General features: G+C 50.5%; 1 protein-coding gene across 1 annotated transcript in view; it reads left to right on the top strand.

Moving 5' to 3' along the window:
• Nucleotides 1-12085: 12085 nt before the first annotated feature.
• The window catches only part of SLAIN2 (SLAIN motif family member 2), a 786196-nt gene continuing 776562 nt past the window's right edge, over nt 12086-21719 (top strand). Inside the window, exon 1 of the mRNA XM_069631699.1 lies at nt 12086-13131. Coding sequence (XP_069487800.1) covers nt 12725-13131 — 407 coding nt within the window. The 5' untranslated portion in view covers nt 12086-12724. The remainder of the gene's footprint in view (nt 13132-21719) is intronic.

Genomic DNA, 21719 nt, shown 5'->3' with positions numbered 1-21719 from the left:
GAAATGTGAAGGCAGTGCAATGTCAAATTCAGACATCACGTGCATTGTGTATTCAATGTGTACCATGTCTAGCAGCCAAGCACCCCTCCACCCCAGTACCAAAGCAGGGATGCCTAGCATGGTATCAAAAGGCTGCCCATACACCTGTGTATTGACAAGCAGTGTTGACTGGCATCAACAGCTTAATGTGAATCAAATTAATACACTGCTAATGATGCTGGGACAGTGGGCAGGACACATGATGGAAGATCCGGAGGCCAGCCACGTGTGAAGAAGACACGACAAGAGTTGGACAGAGTCATTGGCCATTGAACAGGCTGAGGCCTGTGAGCCACACAGATTGTCATTGCCTAAACATGTGTGCAACGCAGGACTGAGCCACAGTTGACATGGGGAGGCCGATAATATGGCAGGCAATGTATGTAACCAAGGACTCATATTACAGTGCTCATCCAGTCAAGGACACATAGGGGCATGCGTGCAATGCACATGGAGCATGAATGGGCACTCATGTCCCTGCGGGACATCTGACCCATGCACAGTACAAGTGGGATACCCTGCATCGAGTACTAAGGCTGTACCACACGGCATATGTCTGGCAGTTTCTAAGCTGGAAGTTAGCATCTACACAGGACACATGAACAAGAAACTACACATTGGCAAGAATGTAGCAGACCAGTGCAAAGGTGGAACTGGGGTGCAGAGTGGCGGAGGAGGGGCAAGGGAGCATGCCCACATGGAGTCCCGCATGCAGGCAGAGGAGACATGCATGACGGTAGCATTGCATTACTTACACCTCAGAACCATGTACACGTCACATGTAGCAGCAATCATGCACAACACATCCCACAAGTGAAACACACACGTCCTCAACAACTACGCTTTAACACTCACTGGACTGGGCATCAAAGTCCAGCATCTCTCCCACACCTTCGACCAATTCTGGTGGTATGAACTCCGCAACGAGAGCCTCGTGCGGAGTGAGTTCTTCCTCCTCTGGTGCAGGCCCACCGCCAGTCACCAGAGTCAAGTTGTAATTTGAGGCACGCTTAGCCTTAGTGCTGCGCTTGATGTCATTCCAGCGCTTTTTGCACTCCTGCGCTGTGCGCACCTCATGGCCGAATGAACTGACATGTTCCGCAACATGCTTCCAGTGGGTGTCACGTTGGGCAGCCGTAGTCTGACTATTGGCACCCACTAGCATGTCACGGCTGTGTCCCCGCACGTAGTCCACGAGGAAGTCCAGTTCCTGCTTACAGAAAGGCTTCTTCCTCGACGTGCAGGAGGTCGTGGCTGTGTGTGGGGTCCCAGCCTGTGCTGCAGGTGCAACCTTCCTCCTCTTGGACTGTGGCGCAGACCCTGGCTGGCTAATGCCGCCCTGACCAGTATGGCCAGTGGGTTCGGTGGATTGAGCCGAGGGAGTGGCAGGTGGAGGGATGACCAAAGGCCTGACTTGTGTCAGTGGCAGCTGGGTGCCCACTAATGGACCCTGCGCAGCAACATCAGCTGTGGCAGGGTCATTGACCGCAACGGTCCTGGTTGGCAGACTCACAACCGGGGTGCTGTTGGGTGCATCTGCCCCTGCACTTGCCAACACCCGGCTGTTCGGGGCAGCAGATGACATGACTGCCCCAGGGACACGTGTCTTGGTCTGAGCAGCCCGGCGTGCCCCTATGGTTTCCCCCCTGGCCTGTTGGAGATCTACCAAGGGCTCTTCAAGTGCCAACGCAGCCTGCGCTGGCAGACCCTGAGCCTGGGTGGCGGTGTCCACAGCTGCACCTGCAGCTACCGCTACCCTTGGGCCCGTGGCAGTCGATGGAACGGACTGCTGGGTCATACGGGTGCCAGTGCCAGATGCAGGAGCTGCATCCCCCGGAACCACAGGGGGTGGTGGCATGGCTGCACCGACACATGGCACAACATTGTGCTCAAGTGGCGCACCCCTGCCTCTTCCCCCTCTGTGGCTGCCCTGGACACCCTGGAGTCCCCCTACTCCCTGGTCACCACGGCCACGTCCCCGACCACGCCCGCCACGAGGAGTACGCCCAGCTGAGGCGCCCCTCACCTTTGGTGGCCTCCCAACCATGGCACAGATGTAATAGTGCTGGCACAGATGGAGTGGTGCCAATGGGAGGTGTACACCACAATTGTCCTGGGCAATTGGGGTAAAGGGGGTGGGAAGCAAGATGTTAACAGCCCCCCTGCACCTGCAAGGCTGTATGTGACCCCGGTGATGTGGTGACGGGTCACGCAACGCTCAGGCACCCCAAAACTGCAGTAAAACCGTGCACGCAACCCTGCAGCCTACGTGCGTGGATTTGACCTCCCGCAGTACGCGGTGGCACCCAGTAACACGAATAACGCGTACGCGTGGGACACGCAGGCTACGATGACATCGAAAATGGGTGCAATACACAGGGGCACCCGCAGTGGGAAAAGGAGCGTTTGCGACTCACCGTCTGACTAGCGCGATGCAGAAAAACACGCGTAGCCAATACCCCCACCAAAAGAAGAGATACGTCCTTGAGAGCTGTGAAGTAGATGGCGCGCGAAACAACTGGAAGCAGCAACACACGTCGGTCTCCACGGAAGGCACGTACAGCGAACTGCTGGGCCCGCTCACCTTTAACCCGTGCTGAGGGAAACGCACGCGCGCGTCACGTCACATGCGGACGTGCAGTTTTTCATGCGCGATTACGCGCATTACACGCGGACGTGCAGTTTTTCACGCGCGATTACGCGCATTACACGCGGACGTGCAGTTTTTCACGCGCGATTACGCGCATTACACGCGGACGTGCAGTTTTCCACACGCGATTAGCCTGGGTACATGTGTTCCGGGGTGGCGTGAACTTTCACACGCGATTGATTGTAATCCACGTGTGTTCTGTCATCACGTGCAATGAGGGATACACCCTCGCACGGCGCTGAGGGCCTTTGGTCCAATGAAAATGCGTATGCGTGCAGACGCGCTTACGCGCTACGGGCCTTTCCTCGAATTACACGCTGACGTGCAGATTTTTCACGTGCCAAATCACTCCGTATCAAGCTGGCCACGAATACACACGGAAGACCACGCTCCTGCCCAGTAGGCCGAATCACTGCCCCCCAGTGCCCCGAGCAGCCTCCCACGTGCCATCTGCTGCTGCCTGGCTGCCTGCCTGCCTGCTGCCACCGTGCCCTGCCATTTGGTGCCTGCACATCAGCCATCTGCAGGGGTCCAGTTGCTGTGTCGACCCCTGCTGGAACAGTAGACTCCCGACTGGGATACCATCGCTCCACAGCCCAGCCCCAGGACCCAGTTGCCCACCCACGCCTGCCTCGGGGGTCGCCATGTCGGGGCAAGCACCATCTGAGACCAGTGGCGACCCCCAGCCAGAGAGGCAGAGGGCCACCAGCTTCAGTGAGAAGGAAGTTGGTGTCCTGGTGGAGCATGTCCTGGGGCATTATGATGCCCTCTTCGGAAGACCACGCGCCAACAAGGAAGGACGGGAGAGGATCTGGGACGATGTAGTGGTTGCCATCAACGCGGAGGGGGTGGCAATCCGCGACATCAAGCACATCAAGAAGCGCTGGGAGGACTTGAGGTCCAGGACCCTCAATAAGGCCCGGCGCCTCGCGGAGAGGGGCCGGGCACGCCTGAGTGACATCCAGATGAGGGTCCTGGAACGCGTAGACCCAGCGCTCCACGCCCAGATCCTTCGGAGGCAGACCCATCTGGAGTTGGCCGGTAAGTGGCCAAGCATTACTGTGTGAGACAGGGCATGTTGCAGTGTGCTGGTTGTCTGATACCTGCCTGTATGTGTGACATAGGCCATGTACGTTTGTGTGTGTGCAGGGACATCATGGTCAGGCATGTGAGTACAGTGATGTGTGAACCACATGGTTGGTGCATGTGTTCTATTGCAACATGGGGGGCTCTGTGCGGAATGGACACATGGAAGCATGGCAGTCTCTGTTCCTGGACATGGGTGGGGGTGAGGGATGGGTGCTGGTCCCATGTACACGTATGGTGCCCATGTGTGTGTGTCTGAACTGCGTGTCTGTGACTTGTAACTGCCATGGATGCATGACACATGTCTGTGACAATGTTCAGATTCACTGATGCAACCTAGTCATCCTTGTATCCACTGCGTCTGTGGTGTACGAGGCCAGATGGATGGAACTACGGTGAGGTGTGTGCATGTGATGGCAAGACCCATGATGCATGTGAGTCTAAAACCAACATTGTATGAATCATGAGTCCCTTGGTCATGTATGCCAATGTACATGGCATGCGCCATGCCTGTTACTGTATGTGTTTTGCCTGCACTGACCCATGTGTTGTGGCGGGACATGATGGAAGTGATGTATGACAGTGCCACTCATCTGCTGATGCTTCCTGTCTAGGGGACCATTGTACAGTACCCTGATGCTTGTGTTCTATGTCTCCCTCTACACAGTGGCAAGTGAAGAAGAGGGCGGAGAAGGCGCTGTGGAGCAGAGCGGCGGGGATGCCACCACGGCTGCAGTGGAAGGGGTGGGTGAGCCCCCACAGGGGCTTGCACCGGCGGAAGACGGCGTGGAGACATCCAGGTTGGTGGTTTCCACAGAGGGGGAGGAGGCCGCTACTGAGCCACACATGGGGCCTGGTGGGGGCATCCCCGCTGGTGCAAGTGGTGCAGTCCAGGGCCAGGGGCAGGAGGCAGCACAGGTCTCCGTGGAGGTGCCTGTGCATGTCACTGTCCCTGACACTATGACTGCACCACCATGCACCAGCAGGGATGCCCCATCCCAGGCCCGTCCGCAGGTAGGGGAGATGTCCATGTCATCTGACACTCCTCTACCTGCGGACGAGGGGACCCCTGGCCGTGTGGAGAGGGTCCTGATTGGTGTCGCGTTGCGCATGGCTGGCATTCGTGATGAGGTGCATGCGTCCCGGGAGGAGCATGCACATCATCACGAAGAGCACCGTGCGTACGTGAACCATTTGGGAGCCGCCATGGTCGGGGGTTTCCTACATGTGTGTGGCCTTCTGGCGACCCTCTCCTCCTCTGTGGAGGCTATGCGCCAGTCGTGCTCCATGCCGTCTTCCGGCCCAGATGCCACCAGGGCCCCCTGTGGACCTGCCCCGACCAACGCAGCCAGCTCGGTGGGGACCCCATCCCTGCCACAGTCGGGAGTCGGAGGTCCAGCAGGGGTGGACACACCAGCAACTGTCCCCCTGCAGATGGAGGATGTGCCGGCATCATCTGGCAGGGCACGTGCACGACGGCATCGGTGGATTCCATCAGCCTGGATGCCGTCGTGCTGGCAGAGGCAGTGGCGTCGAAGGCAGCAGCAGGCTCGACGTGGGAGGCATCATGGCTCGGGGCCATCAAGATCAGAGGGGCAGGCATCGGCCGGAGGGCAGGGGAACCCTGGGATGGCAGTGTCTTCCGTGTGGGAACAGTTGGTCCAGCGGATAGGTGCGGAGCGGCAGCGGGCGGAAGAGGAGCGGCTCACCATGGTCAGGGCGGAGTTCTCCATGCGTCGGGCGTTGAGGCGGGCTGAGTGCCTCGAGGAAGCTCGCAGGGAGTTTGAGGTGGACACGGGGTTGTCCCTGCGAGACCTCGGGGCCAGGACAGAGTCCCGCCTCCGGGACATCGACATGGAGTTCGAGGATGCCCTGGCCGGCAACATCACTGAGTGAGCCGCAGGACTTGCCCGCTGCCATTGTATATAGTTCTTTAGTTAGTTGGTGTTAGGTTTCCTTTATTTTTTAAGTTTTTTTTGGACCGCTCGGACGATGGCCACTTTTCTGTATATATTTTTATTATTAGTTAGTAGTAGTAGGTTTAATTTATGGTGTTGGGCTCATGGACCCTGGGATATTCTTGTACATAGTTTGATGTTTGGAAAACATTTGTTGGATTTATATTTGTGTTCACCATGAGGCAATGGTTTTTCCTTATTTTTCCCCCCATTATTTTGCTTTGGACTACATTATTTTTTGGATTCCTTTGTTTTTTGATTTTTTCTATTTGTTCTCGGACATGGACCATTTGTTTTGTCATCCCCATTGTTGTGTGTTTTATTTCTTTACTTCATTTTCATCTTTAATACATATATTTATTACTTACATTTGTGGTATTTTCTCATTGGTTTCATGCATGTCATGATATGGGTTTTGACATTCACTTGCACCCATTGTGTATGTGTGTGTGAGGGACATGTGTTCATTTACATACTTGCCATTGGGGTTGTATCATGTAATTGCATCTACTATGTGGGTGGATGCAATCCTTGCCTGGGTGTTTGTGCTGGGTATGCTGCCCATTACTGCCATGATTGTGTTTCGTCAGGACCTGGGGGCAGGGGGACATGAGTGGGGGCCTGCTGGGGGGTGGGGGTGCAAGGGGACATGGTTGGGGGCCTGCTGGCAGGTGCCCCACAGTGCTGGGGGGTGGGGGTGCAAGGGGACATGAGTGGGACATGGTTGGGGGCCTGGTGGCAGGTGCCCCACAGTGCTGGGGGTGGGGGTGCAGGGGGACATGAGTGGGGGCCTGCTGGGGGGTGGGGGTGCAAGGGGACATGAGTGGGACATGGGTGGGGGCCTTGTGGAGGCTGCCCCTGGTGACTGGGTGGTGGGGGTGGTGGGAGACATGGGTGGGGGCCTTGTGGAGGCTGCCCCTGGTGATTGGAGGGGTGGGGGTGGTGGGAGACATGGGTGGGGGCCTGCTGGCAGGTGCCCCACAGTGCTGGGGGGTGGGGGTGCAAGGGGACATGAGTGGGACATGGTTGGGGGCCTGGTGGCAGGTGCCCCACAGTGCTGGGGGGTGGGGGTGCAGGGGGACATGAGTGGGGGCCTGCTGGGGGGTGGGGGTGCAAGGGGACATGGTTGGGGGCCTGCTGGCAGGTGCCCCACAGTGCTGGGGGGTGGGGGTGCAAGGGGACATGAGTGGGACATGGTTGGGGGCCTGCTGGCAGGTGCCCCACAGTGCTGGGGGGTGGGGGTGCAAGGGGACATGAGTGGGACATGGTTGGGGGCCTGCTGGCAGGTGCCCCACAGTGCTGGGGGGTGGGGGTGCAAGGGGACATGAGTGGGACATGGTTGGGGGCCTGCTGGCAGGTGCCCCACAGTGCTGGGGGGTGGGGTGCAAGGGGACATGAGTGGGACATGGGTGGGGGCCTTGTGGAGGCTGCCCCTGGTGACTGGGTGGTGGGGGTGGTGGGAGACATGGGTGGGGGCCTTGTGGAGGCTGCCCCTGGTGACTGGAGGGGTGGGGGTGGTGGGAGACATGGGTGGGGGCCTGGTGGAGGCTGCCCCTGGTGACTGGAGGGGTGGGGGTGGTGGGAGACATGGGTGGGGGCCTGGTGGAGGCTGCCCCTGGTGACTGGAGGGGTGGGGGTGGTGGGAGACATGGTTGGGGGCCTGCTGGCAGGTGCCCCACAGTGCTGGGGGGTGGGGGTGCAAGGGGACATGAGTGGGGGCCTGCTGGGGGGTGGGGGTGCAAGGGGACATGGTTGGGGGCCTGCTGGCAGGTGCCCCACAGTGCTGGGGGGTGGGGGTGGTGGGAGACATGGGTGGGGGCCTTGTGGAGGCTGCCCCTGGTGACTGGAGGGGTGGGGGTGGTGGGAGACATGGGTGGGGGCCTGGTGGAGGCTGCCCCTGGTGACTGGAGGGGTGGGGGTGGTGGGAGACATGGGTGGGGGCCTGGTGGAGGCTGCCCCACAGTGCTGGGGGGTGGGGGTGCAGGGGGACATGAGTGGGGGCCTGCTGGGGGGTGGGGGTGCAAGGGGACATGGTTGGGGGCCTGCTGGCAGGTGCCCCACAGTGCTGGGGGGTGGGGGCACAGGTGGACATGAGTGGGGGCCTGGTGGAGGCTGCCCCTGGTGACTGGAGGGGTGGGGGTGGTGGGAGACATGGTTGGGGGCCTGCTGGCAGGTGCCCCACAGTGCTGGGGGGTGGGGGTGCAAGGGGACATGTGGCTTGGCTGGGGGGCATGCCCATGGTGGATGGGCTGCCTGCGGGACATGACCAGGGGTGCAGGGTAGTCCCCTGTGGTGTGGCTTGCCTGCAGAGGTCGTGGAGGGGGTAGAGGGGAGACCTGGGAGGACCCACACTGGCAATTCACCTCTTCAACTTCCCGCACACCCACGTAATACACTGCCCCACTCGCACAGGCCCAATCGCGTGTAGGATTTCTCGCGCACCCCTGTAATACACGTACCCAGGCCAATCGCGTGTAGATTTTCTCGCGCACCCCTGAAATCCACGTACCCAGGCCAATCGCGTGTAGCATTTCTCGCGCACCCCTGAAATCCACGTACCCAGGCCAATCGTGTGTAGATTTTCTCGCGCACCCCTGTAATACACGTACCCAGGCCAATTGCGTGTAGATTTTCTCGCGCACCCCTGAAATACACGTACCCAGGCCAATCGCGTGTAGATTTTCTCGCGCACCCCTGTAATCCACGTACCCAGGCCAATCGTGTGTAGATTTTCTCGCGCACCCCTGAAATCCACGTACCCAGGCCAATCGCGTGTAGATTTTCTCGCGCACCCCTGTAATACACGTACCCAGGCCAATCGCGTGTAGAATTTCTCGCGCACCCCTGAAATCCATGTACCCGCTCAATCGCGTATTTAACTTCCCGCGCGCCACTTTTTTGATGCGCTGGGACTCTACCGCCTGCCTTCGTGTGGCGGCCGTGTTTCAGCTTGTGCGTGTCTTTGGCTGTGCGTGGCTTTGCCCTATTAGATTCCATGAATACGTGTGGTTCGAGTGCGTGTGGGCGTTCCGTCTGCTTCCCTGCAGTACATCCCCAGTTACGCCCTTATTTTCACGTGTTGTTCCCCATTCCGCGCGTTACGCCCCATGTCCCGCCCACTTTCTGGTGTGTGCGCTGCGGTTGTGCGCTTTCACTGTGCGCGTCGCGCACGCCTTTCACGATGTTGCAGTGACGTGTGCGCCATTCACGGGTTTGGCGCACATCCCGAGGAAGACACGCGCAGGGACTTCCATGAATCGCACGCGTGCGCGTGCGCCTCTTTTTTTCCGCTTGCGCCTGCTTGCGCCTGCTTGCGCCTGCTTGCGCGTAGATTTTCGGCGCACGTTTGTTCCATGAATCGGCCCCTAAGTGTGTGTTCCACATACTGCCTCTACCAGCAGATGTGGATGCAAGATCGTAAGCCGTGTTCTTATCAAAGGGTTCCAGACATTCCGCGTTAAAATTGCCCCCCATAATTATTCGGCATGCCGGATAGTTTATCAAAATTTTATCAAGAAACATGTCGAGTAAGTCAAATGCGCAAGCAATTGGCAATCGGGCAGGGTTGTGATATAGGGATACACATAAGTAATACTCTGATGTGGATACCTGAAAGGATATTAAAACTGCTATGAACAGAGTTGTTTTGAAAACTTCATGCGTGATAGTGCTCAAATTCATATTTATGCAAATGGCTATACTGCCATGAGGGCGGCCTCTTGGGCCACGTTCAAACATTAATGGCACGATGGGGTTCCTGCGGGACCGACTTGTTTGCTTCGAGGGTGAACAACCAATCACCTCAAATTTTCAGCTGGATACCGGATCCAGAAGCGGTAGCGACTGACGTGTTTCCCCAGACTTGGGGACCGGACAGGGAGTATGCTTTCCCTGCATTTGCAATGATCTTGGGGACGCTAGCACAATCAAAGAGACAGAGGGCCTTGCTAGTGTTAGTGACACCAGATTGGAAAGGGCAAGAGTGATACCCCACATTTTTGGAGATGGCTTTCGATGCTCCAGTGATACTCCTGAGATGGGACACAATCATACGAAGACCTACGGGGAACATTCACCCGTTGGTACAAAGGGCAACCTCAACCTGATGGCGTGGGCCATTTCCAGGGATCCTGGGCTAGGCCAGGACGTTTGGGAGAGGCTGTACGCATCATCGAGGAGTCATGGGCCCCAGGAACTAAGAAGGCATATAGATTGGCATGATCACGGTGGCATAGGTGGTGTATGGAGAGGAGCGTGCATTCCGCTGGAACAGATGTGGTGCACGTAGCAAATTTCCTTGCTCAGATGGCAGCACAAGGGAAAGCATATATATCAATCAATAAGGCTCATTTGTGATTTCAGCGGGTCATCCACATGTCGAAGGGACGGCCGTAGCAGAACACCCATTGATTTGTAGGCTGTTGAGAGGAATACAATTGTTGAAGCATCTGACACCAAAGTATACCCAGCTTTGGAATGTCAATAAGGTGCTGAGGATGTTTGTGCAGTGGTCTGACAACTCCGATCTATCCAGGAAAGCACTTGTGGACAAGCTGACAATGCTTCTGTGCCTTTTATCATGTAAAAGAGTGTCATATGTGAGAGCTTTAGAGGTTACTAGGAAGGCAGTGTCGCTGACGAGAGTGACCTTCACGATCACGAGAAGAACTAAGATTGGATTGAGGTCAATTTCACATGACGCTTTTCTAAGCCAGCCGAAACGCTGTCTGGTTCGTTTACTGGTGGCGTATGAGAACATGACAAAGAAACTGAGGCCTGCAGGAGTGATACAACTTCTTGTGTTGCCTAAGCCCTTTGGGGCTGTAACCCCCTGCAACTCTGGCGAGCTGAGTGATGCAACAGGCGGATATTGACGTGGTATGTTATGGAGCACACTCTGTGAGGGGTGCTATGACTTCTAAAGCGTTTAACGTAGGGGCACGCCTGGGGGACATCCTAAAGGCAGCAGACTGGTCGAACAAATCGACTTTTAAAAGTTTCTATTTCAAGCCTATTGACAAGATGGCGATGTTGGTGGTAGATAAGCTCCGATGTTGGTGGTAGATAAGCTCCGAACAAGCATAATCCTTTGCCTTTGTGTCTGCAATAGGATTATGACTTTCAGTAACGATAGTGTGGAAAATCTGAATTTATAAGCACTATGCATGTCCCTCAATGAAGTCCTGTTAAAATCAAGCATTGGCCAAGCCAACAGTTTTGGCTTGTGTATAAATATTAGGCATATGCCAGGGACAGCTATCAAAGGCCTGGGTACTTGCACCATTTTGCACCTGCCACCATCAATGACCAATTATTACCACTATGGCAGTGACTGGCAAGTGCCTTTCCTACGCCCACACAAAAGCTCCAACTGTTGATATTGCCAATGCTTGTTTTATACTGCCGGGGCTCAACCCTGGCTAGTACCGGCCCTCTAAAAGCCCTGACCTGTCAGCACTCCAAGCTCCAGCTTCCAATTACATACCATACTACTATAACCTTCTTTGTGGTTTTTTGAAAATGCAAAAAAGATCATTGAAAAAATGGATCGGGAAAATATGATTTGGAATGATAGGAAATCTCTATTATTTTTGTGGAAGCGACTCTAACAATTAAAACAAATAAAGAAGTATGTCTTGGGAATGCTGTATGCACATTTTAGTTATAACAGAAAAGAGAACACGCTTCAACTGTGTTTTTAGAGCTAACGCGTGGAGCAATATTTTCTGGGATGAGCCTACGGCGGGTTTCCAAGGCGGGTTTCCAAGCACAACTGCCGCGTCCCTGCATTCCGATGCAGACAGCTGCACACATCACAGTCAGGGAGGGAGTGTCTGCTCGGGAGGTTGTCGTTTCGGTACGAGTCAATTTGGTGGCTGGCTATCAAGCAATGGAAACATTTAACAGCTAGGAAACACGCACTCAAGCGAACGCATAACAACCCGAGAGTCGTTTATTTGTTATAATTTGTTATAATATACGCGTACCTAGTGATCTGGCACCTATGTTAATAATTGTACATCAATAACTACTGCATTCTAATAAGCATTCTTACTTGAAACAACTATTTTGTTAATGATTATATATCAATAACTACTCGACTCTAATAAGGGTTTGCAAAACGCCCCATATAGTTTCTAGTTTTCAGAGAGAGTATGTGTCCATACAACATGGCTTCCTTGTTTACAAGATGAAGAAGGGCCCGCGAGGTCCCTTTTCCATGTGCCTGGTGTACTCGGCTTTAACGGACAGCATGTAACCACCTAGGACATGTTGTCATTGCTGCGTGGACAGCAGGGAGCAGTAAAGTTGTAAGGGGGTCTGTTGGAATGAAGGGCTATTGGCAGTATGCGCCGCAGCGGCTGTTGTCACGTCATCGATGTTCTGTAAGATTCCCCTAGTAAGATGGAGTCGCCCTGGTTTCAAAGGGACGCTGGGTGGGCGTGTCTTGGCCCTTCTGGGCCACCGTAGGGTAACGCTGGCAGGCCGGCTCTGGGAGTTGGAAGTTATCCGGGGACCGCCCGCTACTCGGGAACGGGAGAGGGGTGGGTTGGGAACCAGTGGAAGCATGGGCCAAGGGCGGAGACCGGTCAGCGCCCCCTGACGCTTGGAAAGGGAGCCGAGAAGTCTGGACAGAAGCAAAGGCAGCAAGACGGGATATTCTGGAAGGGAGAGGAACTGATAACGCTGGAGTAGAGGGCGCGGAATACCCTGGGAGAGGGCGGCAGTGGCATCCCAGGGGAGTGAGTGGCCATATGAAGAACCCAGGGGCATAGGGCGTGGAACACCTGAGGGAAAGGAGGGGCGCTGCCTCCACCCGGAGAGTGGCAGGCTCTGGGAGCGACAGGGACAGCTGGATACCGGGGAGATTGTCAGTGACCGCTCTGGGGAACAGCAGTGACTGGTTGCGGAAGGGAGGCATCGGAATTGCAGGGTAGAGGGAGTCAGTCAGGGGAGAGGACGAGTTGGGGCCACCCCGGCATCCCTGGCTATGGAGGACATCAACTCGAACCTGAGTGCGGACGCAGAGGTGCGGAAACTGCAAGAGCTGGTGAAGAAGCTGGAGAAACAGAACGAGCAACTCCGCAGCCGCAGTACAACCTCCCCGCTGCTCTCACCGCCGCCCGCCTCGGGGACCCCGGGGCCTCGCCTATCGCACCCAGCTGCTGTGGTGGCAGCGGCGGCGTTATTGGGCTCGGGTCCCGTGTCTCGGGCGCTGCTGGGGGCTGCCGGCTTCGGAAGCCCTGCGCCGCCCAGCGAGGAAGAGTCACCGCTGCACAGGAGGCTTCAGGAGCCGTTGGTGCATCCTGAGCCCGAACCTGCCCTTCTGGATGAGCTGCAGCCTCTGCGACCCGAGGAAATTGAGAGGCTGGTGGACTTCAGGCAGGAGGAGAGCTGGTGAGTCCTGGGACCCTAACTGGGAAATCTACAACTTGAACCTCACTCTTCGTTCAGCCTGTCTCATCACAACATTACTGCCCCGAACACTGACTTCTCCTTTACTTTCCCTTGTCGCTCAGTTCTCATCTACCCCTTAAGTTATACCCCCTATCACCATAGGCGGTGGCGTTTACACCCCTTCAATGCTGACACATCAGACGCTGGCCGGCACTCGCAGCAATTATATTAACATGTCCCTTTTTTAAGAACATGTCAAAAACAACTTGCGTGACCCTTTTGTGCAAAACGTTTAAATGAAAACTGCTAATGTTATTGTTGGACTGTGATGGTGTCATGTGAATTTTGAATCAGCGGGCAGACTGATATGGGTTAGTTCGAGAAAGTAAAGGCTAACTTAACTTTTAGTTGTTGTCTTATCTTTGCTTGCGAATTGAACAAAACGTTATACTCTTTTCCCACCAGTGATACAATCGGGTTAATTTACCTTTTAATAATACAACCCAGAGGAGAGTTGGTCTCGTATTGTCTCCTTTCACGTATCAATAGCACTCTTTGTGTTCTACCACTTACAGGCTTTCATTGATAATGGAAACGGAAAGCTGCACGAAACATGATGCAAAGAAAGCATCATTGCAGGATGGGAAGATCTAGCTCTACCTCAGTGGTAGTCCGCCTGTTTCATACCGAGCCTCCCCTTTTGAGTACAAATGTTTTTGCCCCCTGCCTTCCACACCTAGGGGTTGGCTCCCTTAGGTGGTCCGAATGATGTGCAAGGCGGTCAACAGGCACTTTAAAATATAAGCAGATTGACTACTGCTTATATTCTCTATTAAAATCCTTTAAAAAAAGTAAGTCATCTTAATCCCGTCTGGGACATCCTTCGGTCCCCCCATTCCCTTCCCAGTTTGCAGACCACTGCTTCAACTGGCTCTTCTGTTTTTCCTGTGTGGTGCCAGTCATTGACTGTCTCTACCTGCCACAGCGCTGATTGTCCTTAGCTCATGCACGCCTCTTTGTCTACTCGCTTACAAACCACAGATCTGCACCCCCTGCTTTCCCTTGTCAAACGTTGCTTCATTAAACCCTTTATCCCCAGTACTCCAGAAAATGTCACTACAATTAGTGGCTTCGTTTGCATCCAGTTTATTGTTGATTTGGAATCGCAGTCATTGGATAATTATTTTTAAAATCACGTTACACCGGTCATTCCCAATGAAATTGTAGTTGTCATTACAACACATTTGCACGTTTGCTAATAGATTCATAAGCCATTTATGTCCTGTGTAGTTATAATATGCAGCATCTCCAATTTGCAACTCTCGACTGAGGCCTTTATAATTGTGATACCTCTTTAAAAAAACCTTTTTTTTTAGTCTTCTTGTAACGTTAAAGGTAGAAGTAACCTGTCTCTTTTGTAAGAGTTTCAGTTGCCTAATTTTATGAATTGCTTTGAATCCATGCACTTTGGATTTTCTTGTAAGATTTTCATGCAGGCTATCACTGCATCATAAGAATGGGGTAATGGCTGGAAGCAGGAACTAGTAATTGAGTCTTTGGGCCCACGTTACTAATCAATTTTTTCGTAAAATCCGAAAAAATATCCACAGTAAACGTTTCTGGAAGATATTTATTTGAATTTTTGTTAGTGCTGGCCCTATTCATATGGCATTTTAGTGCTCTCCAGGTTTAAAGGTAGGAGGTGAAGCAGAAGTTAAAAAATGTTTTAAAAATAGTATAGACGAGCAGTAGCAGGGGAGTTTGAGGGACAGGGCTATGTGTGGGGAAACGGCTATGTTAGGCTGTTTCTGAAAGTGGTTACGAAGTGCATTTCGATTTTGAAGAGGTAGGGTGTTCTATGCCCTGGTTGCCTAGTGGGTACATTCTTTTCTGTGTGTACACGTTAGTTTGCAGAGTGGAATGTTTAGGAGATGGTAGCTTGCTTGTCTGGTGTTTGTGTGGGGGATGGGTTTGTTTGTTGTGAAGGTAAGGTGGAGTTTTGTGTTGGATGGCTGTGAAAACCATGCAAATCCTTTTGAAGGCAATTCTTTGGGTACGCGTGACCACTGGAGCTGCGGTGATGTGTGAATGTTTGGTACGTGGAGGATGTCTGGCTACTGTGTTGTGTGGCATGCAGAGGGGCAGGGATGCTGCTGGGGGTACAGTGAGGAAAGAGAGAGCATTGCTGTAGTACAGCTTTGCGAGAGCTAGTGCTTGGTCTGAGGTGCAGAATCACGAGGGGGAAGGATGTGTCTGATCCAGATGGTGATGGGGGAGAGACCGCTTTTGAATATATGTATTTGAGGGGGATGAGATTTGGAAGTTTGTGTTGTCTTGTGTATTGGTGTTAAGGGATGTTTGCAGAGGGATTTGACAATGTTGAGTAGTAGTTCATGCACGATTGGTGGCAGATTGACGATCTTGGAGGGTTTTGGGTGGCTTTGGCAATGTGTGTGCTGGATTGTATTTGTTACTGCAGTGGTTGAATAGTGTCCTGATAGTGGGGCCTGGGTTCTTTTGCCAGACTCTTTCTAGGCGCCTGGCTTCCTTCTTGATTGAGCAGAGGGAGTTGTTGAACCATGGTTTATAGGGGGTGGTTGCAGGGTTTTTGTGATTTGAGGGGCGTCATTTTATAGAGTGCCTCCGTGATTTTGTAATTGTTGAGGAAAATGGAGGGATGCGCATGTGTAGAATGTGTGGTGCTGTGACTGTTTGTGTTAGGCTTGCTTGGATGGGGACGAGGGAATGTGTGGCAGGTTATATGATATGGCATTTGTAACGCACCTATACACAAGTGTTTCAAGGCACGAAGGTTGGGGGGGGATCTTGTGTGGTTGAGCGAGCGTGAAGGGGATAGAAAAGTGGTCCGACCACAAAACTAGGTTCAATTTCCCATTTTGCTTGCCATAACTATTGCATCTTCAAAGACAAGTTGGCAAAACTGTTGTTATAAGTGCAATATTATTGGAGATATTTATGCATGATTGGAACATACTCAATTGACAACCTGTAAATAAGCATTGAAAGTTTATTACAATTTCAGAGATTCGATGCCACCAGACTATTTTTGTTTGGAGTATGGTTTAATGTTTTAATCATAATAAAAATGTAGGGTTTACACCTTTCGTCTAAGAGTTATTGTTGGAAGGGGAGGGAAAAATGCTTCTGTCTCTGGATAGTTCAGTGAACAAGTTTTTAATTCGAACTAATTGGCAGTTTCCCTCCTGCTGATTAGGCTCTATTTGCAAAATATCTTACCAACGCTATTAGATGGTATTGAGATTTCCCATGCAGTTTTGCTGAAGATGTTGATTGGGTGGTATGGAATAATTTGGGAAAGTCTTTTGGGGTTATAGAAGTCTACACCAATCCCAGTGACTGATACCGAATTGGGTTTAGTATCTATGCCTTCCTGGAACGTGCTGGAGCGATTAAGAATGTTTAGCTCATTTTCGCTCTGTCTGTGCATATACTTTGCTAGCTCAGATTGTAGTTTTGTTGGAGACGGGGAAGAATAGTGAGTTTTACAAGGATTACACAGACTTTCTTTATTACAATATTTGACAAATCTCCCAAGCAATCTTTTGTGATTCAGGAAGTGGGTCTTCGGGTGAGATTGGAATTTAAATTAATCTAATCTTCTTCAAGAATGCTATTTACTCTCGAGTGAATTCACCATCTTCATCAATTGCTCATTTCACAGGAATTATGCACGGTTAGTCATGTTTTTTCGTTTCAGTTTATATCCAAGGGACATTCTCAGAGCCAGATCTGGTATTTTTAGAACTGAGCTACCTTTCATTTCTGCAACTCCCTGCAAGTTATTGAACATTACGACTTTATACCATGTCATTTTATTTTTTTACAACAAATCAGCGTGAATTATTTTAGTCACTTTGTACTTGATTCAAAATGTATAGAAATAAGTCTTTTGGTATTTTTTTGATGCTGGGTAATTTGGCATCCTTAATTACAGCATTGTTATTGTGAACATATATTCAATTTAGTTTCGAAGTTTAGTTTTGTTAAATCTAATAACCGGTTTTAGTGTTTTACCATTGCTAAACATGCACACATTGCCTTTTTAAGATTTGTATTCTTATTCTAATATAGTGAAGTGTATCTATTTTTAATGTAATGATTGGATGTATATATAGAATAGTAATTACATCTTTTTGTCTAAGGTATATTTGTAAACCAAAAACTCAACACATTTCGTAAAAACTCAATCCGTGGCATCCTTTCTAGAGACCGTAATAGCGCTGCAGTAACATAACATTGACAGCAGTTGTCACCTACCCTATTCTCTTAACAGCACAGGTCATACGTCGTTATTGCCTATTCACAAATACATACACCTGGAGGTGTGAGGGGGCCGGGCTATAGGTTTCTCTAGACTGCAACATGTTCAGCCACATCAATTACCAACCATGCTATTGAATGAATGGCAACACTAAAGTGTTATTTTGCTTGTCATTGACACTTGACATTTTGTTAATGAATGGCTGAATTTTGCCCATTGTAAAAGTTTGGGAAATTGCAGTTTACACTATTTCCTCAGATGAACGTTATAGTAGTAAGCCTGTTTCGTTTTATTTTAAATATCTTTATTGCACGACTAATAACTGCAAAAATGACAAAGCACAATTGGATGATGGACTCCGCCTTTATATAAAACGCTGATGCTGCCGCACGCCCATCCATTGAGAAAGCGTTACACTTTTTCTGAGCTGCTTGGCATATAAAACGTCATTGTAATGGGAGTGAAAGATCAGTTAGGGTATAGTCCGTTTTAAAGTAATCAATTGCAGTTATGCTTCTTGTATTTTCTCACACCATTAGTGTGTACCTAATCCCGTTATCTGCTCTCGTTGTCAGTAGAATTGATCGTGGCAAATTTTAAGGAAAAGGACATTTCACAGAGCACCCATTTATGGTCTAATGCTTGTCCATTCTTTAAGTTTCATATCTTTTCAGCATCATCCACAGCTACAACCTCGTTTAAAATATTTCTCATAATAGCAATCCTTTGATTTTACTTTACTTCAATGCTGCCAAATTCGTTATAACATAATCTGCCACCCATTCCGGATTTGTTTATGTTGCTGCTGCACGTTTAAGTCCAAGGAGATCATTTCTTTTCAGGAGATAATTTGAATTTATACTCCATATATTATGCAAGAATCAAACCCAATCGGCCATTATGGAAGCACAAATATGTCAGTTGGAGGCGGGGGATCAGGATTCGTGGTTATAGCAGAGCCCGTGGCCAAGCTGGCAAAAAATCAATATCTAGTGTCCCTACCTTGCATGACATAAAACTCATACCTTGTTACGAGCAAAATGTTCTTGTTTCATACGTAAAAACATTAAGCCACTTGCTAATCTCAGTTGTTAGCATGCACAGATCGCCTAATATTTTACTCGGGCAAGTGTCCATTTTCACTCGCTAGTGGTGAATGAACGTTCGGAGACGTGCCTTCTCAGCATCTTTGCCTTGAGCCTGGACTTCGAAGGAACAGTGCTACTGTGGTTCAGTGCTTACCTCTCCAGCAGACACTAACTCATCCAGATGGGGTTCAACACATTCGAGTTCTGCCCTGCTGAGATCCACAAGGCCTCATCCTGCCCCCTTTCGTCTTCAATCTCTATATGGAACTAGCAAACACTAGGATGCACCAATAAGCTGGTGGCACAGCTTTCCCTTAAGGTGAATTGCATGAACAATGTCCTTCCTGACGCTCAACCTGACAAAGGCCCTAGTTTTCAAGGAAACCCCATCAGGCATGTCCAGATTTGGCAGGTAGACTTAAGCACAACGGATTCATACCTCAACTCTCACCCACTGCTACAACATTCAAGACACATTGCCAAGAAGACCCAAGCAAATGGTACCAGGTTACTTTCCTCCACCAAGGCTTTCATCCGCACCATGATTTTCAGGATTGAGCAAGCACTGGTTATCTCCCACATGCTATCTTGCCTGATCTGAAGCGGCCCAGCATGCTTCAGCATGCCTCATCACAGAACTAAGAAAGCTCAATCCCATCACCCCATCCTCAAATATCTGCACCGGGTACCCCATAAAGCATCTGCCCTGTTCAAGAATGCCTGCATCACATATACAGCAGTTACAACTAAAACACTATCTGGCTGAGAAACCTCACATCAAAATACCCCGCACCAGAAAAGGCCGACACACAAAGAATAACCAAAACAAAACACCCAGGAACCAACCAATGCCAAGAGTTGGCACACCGACACGTTCACGGCAAACAAGTCCCTTCGCTAGAACAAGACCAACATCACTCTACATTTCGCCCTACCTTTCAGTTTGCCACCCACTTGGACAGCCATCTATCCCCAAGAACCGTACGCACGTAAGGAGGATAACCGGAAAGACTGGAAACCCACAGAACCAAAACCGATAGAAACATCATCAACATGCCATTCTTAAAAATAAAAATGAGCATGGCACACTGAATCGTCAAAGTCAGCAGGCAGACGACCCTGGAGAAAACATCAATCCAAGACGAAAACTTGCTGAACTACTCAACAAAGAAATGGAAATCACAACACACAATTGGGGGGAAAATAGATCAATATTAACTCAATCAGCCAAACACCAAACAAACCTCTGGAAATAAAGATAGACTGCGACCTAGTCAACACTAGATCAATGTCAAAAGATCCAATAGAAATATAACAACTGCTTAGGGATGGAGGGACAGACATCCTATTCCTCACATAAAAGGACCAGCAACAAATAACAGCTCCACCATTAAACATCCCAAATTGCAAAACACTCCTCCTGCACCTAGCTGTAGCTCTCCAAACCAACCTAACATTTCTACTTGTCTACATTTCTACTTGTCTACAGGCCACCGACGTACAACCCTGCCCACATAGACCTTTTCATGAACGCCATCAGCAACATCGACATTGAACATTATCACCTGATCATACTGGAAGACTTCATCTGGTTTGAAGAAGAGAACATCAACTCGCCCAAAACTTTAACTAATCAACTAGCAACAAACAATGCATCTACAACAACCAGTAAAAGGCGGGACACGCACAGCAGGCCACACACTAGATGCAATCTTCTGCAGCTAAAACCTGGTCTCAACTGCACCTCCAATATAAATCCTCTGGAGCAACCACCTCATTATACCCTTTGTGATCCAACCGCCAACACAGATATTTGCTAAACTCCCAAAAAATCCACCAATTTTGAAAAGTAACTGGAAATCCATTAAAAGTGTAGACCTAAGTGTGGAGCCTGGAAGCAACAAAACCATCAATCACCATTCTAGACTCAGCCTGCATAACAGAAGGAACAGACACAATCCAAAAATGGGTCGTTAAAACCATTGGATGACATTGCACCAGAAAAACCATTTCACCCCTGGCTAAAGAAAACTACGGCAAGGTGGTTCACACCCAGCCTCAAGGGACTGAAAAAAATGAAAAAAACTGGACCAAGAATGGAGGGAGGAAAAACTACAACCTGCAGATCTAAAAACCAACGCAGACTCCCAACAACTAATAATATTCGACCTATTCGCAGCCTTCAACAGTCCACCATAAAACACTCATCAAAAGACCTGAAAGTGTTGGACTCGGCAACACAGAACTTCTCTGGCTAGAGTCCTTCTTGACAGAAAGAATGGAAACAATTTGTATAGCACCGTTCAAGTCATCACCTCGCAAAACGTGTGGAGTCCCACTGGGCTCATCGCTGTCACCACTACTTTTCAACATCTACATGACTCCCCTGATTTAACTTATCAAAAAACATAGTCTTGCCAGCTACAACTACGCAGAAGACACTCAGATCATCTACAGAATCGATGCCTGCAAAGAACCAAACCCAACACTCACCAACTGCCTCACGCTCAACCTGGACAAAACGGAAATAATGTTCGCACCAGACGACCCGTTGAATAATTGACCCATTGCATGGCCTACCGAACTTGAAAACCCACCATCCAAAGTGGTAAATATTCTCCGAATACTAATGGACAACGAACTAAAACTTGATCCACAAGCCAAAGCAGTAGTTAAGAAATGCTCATCCACATGCACACAATAAAGAGGGTATTCTACTTCTTCACCTTCCCACACCAAACTCTCGCATTCGTCTCTGTGCTCATGTCAAGAATAGGCTATGCCAACGGCAACTTGGAATGCCAGAATACCATATGAGAACTACAATGAACGCAGCAGCAAGACTACTCCTCAGACTCACTAAGAGAGAACACATCACACCAGCACTGAGAACACTACATTGGTTACCACTCAAAAAATGAATCTTCTTCAAAACACTGCATAACATTCAGATCAATCCACTGCCAAGAAGCAGTATTCACACGGGGGAAAAATCTCTACAAACCAACACGAACACTAAGGTCCAACAACGACATTTGCCCAGACCGAAACAATTCGTAAAACACAAATTCAGGGGATCACCGTTCTCCTGCATAGTGGTGAGAATCTGGAGCTCCCTCCCGAAAGGAAATATGTACAGAAGATCACCTAAATTCAGGACATTTTTAAAAACATGGCTCTTTAACTCGTTTAACAAA

The sequence above is a fragment of the Ambystoma mexicanum genome, chromosome 6q, assembly GCF_040938575.1.
Source record: "Ambystoma mexicanum isolate Mex_15411 chromosome 6q, UKY_AmexF1_1, whole genome shotgun sequence".
NCBI classification, from domain to species: domain Eukaryota; kingdom Metazoa; phylum Chordata; class Amphibia; order Caudata; family Ambystomatidae; genus Ambystoma; species Ambystoma mexicanum.
This window is presented reverse-complemented; position numbering and strand designations above follow the sequence as displayed.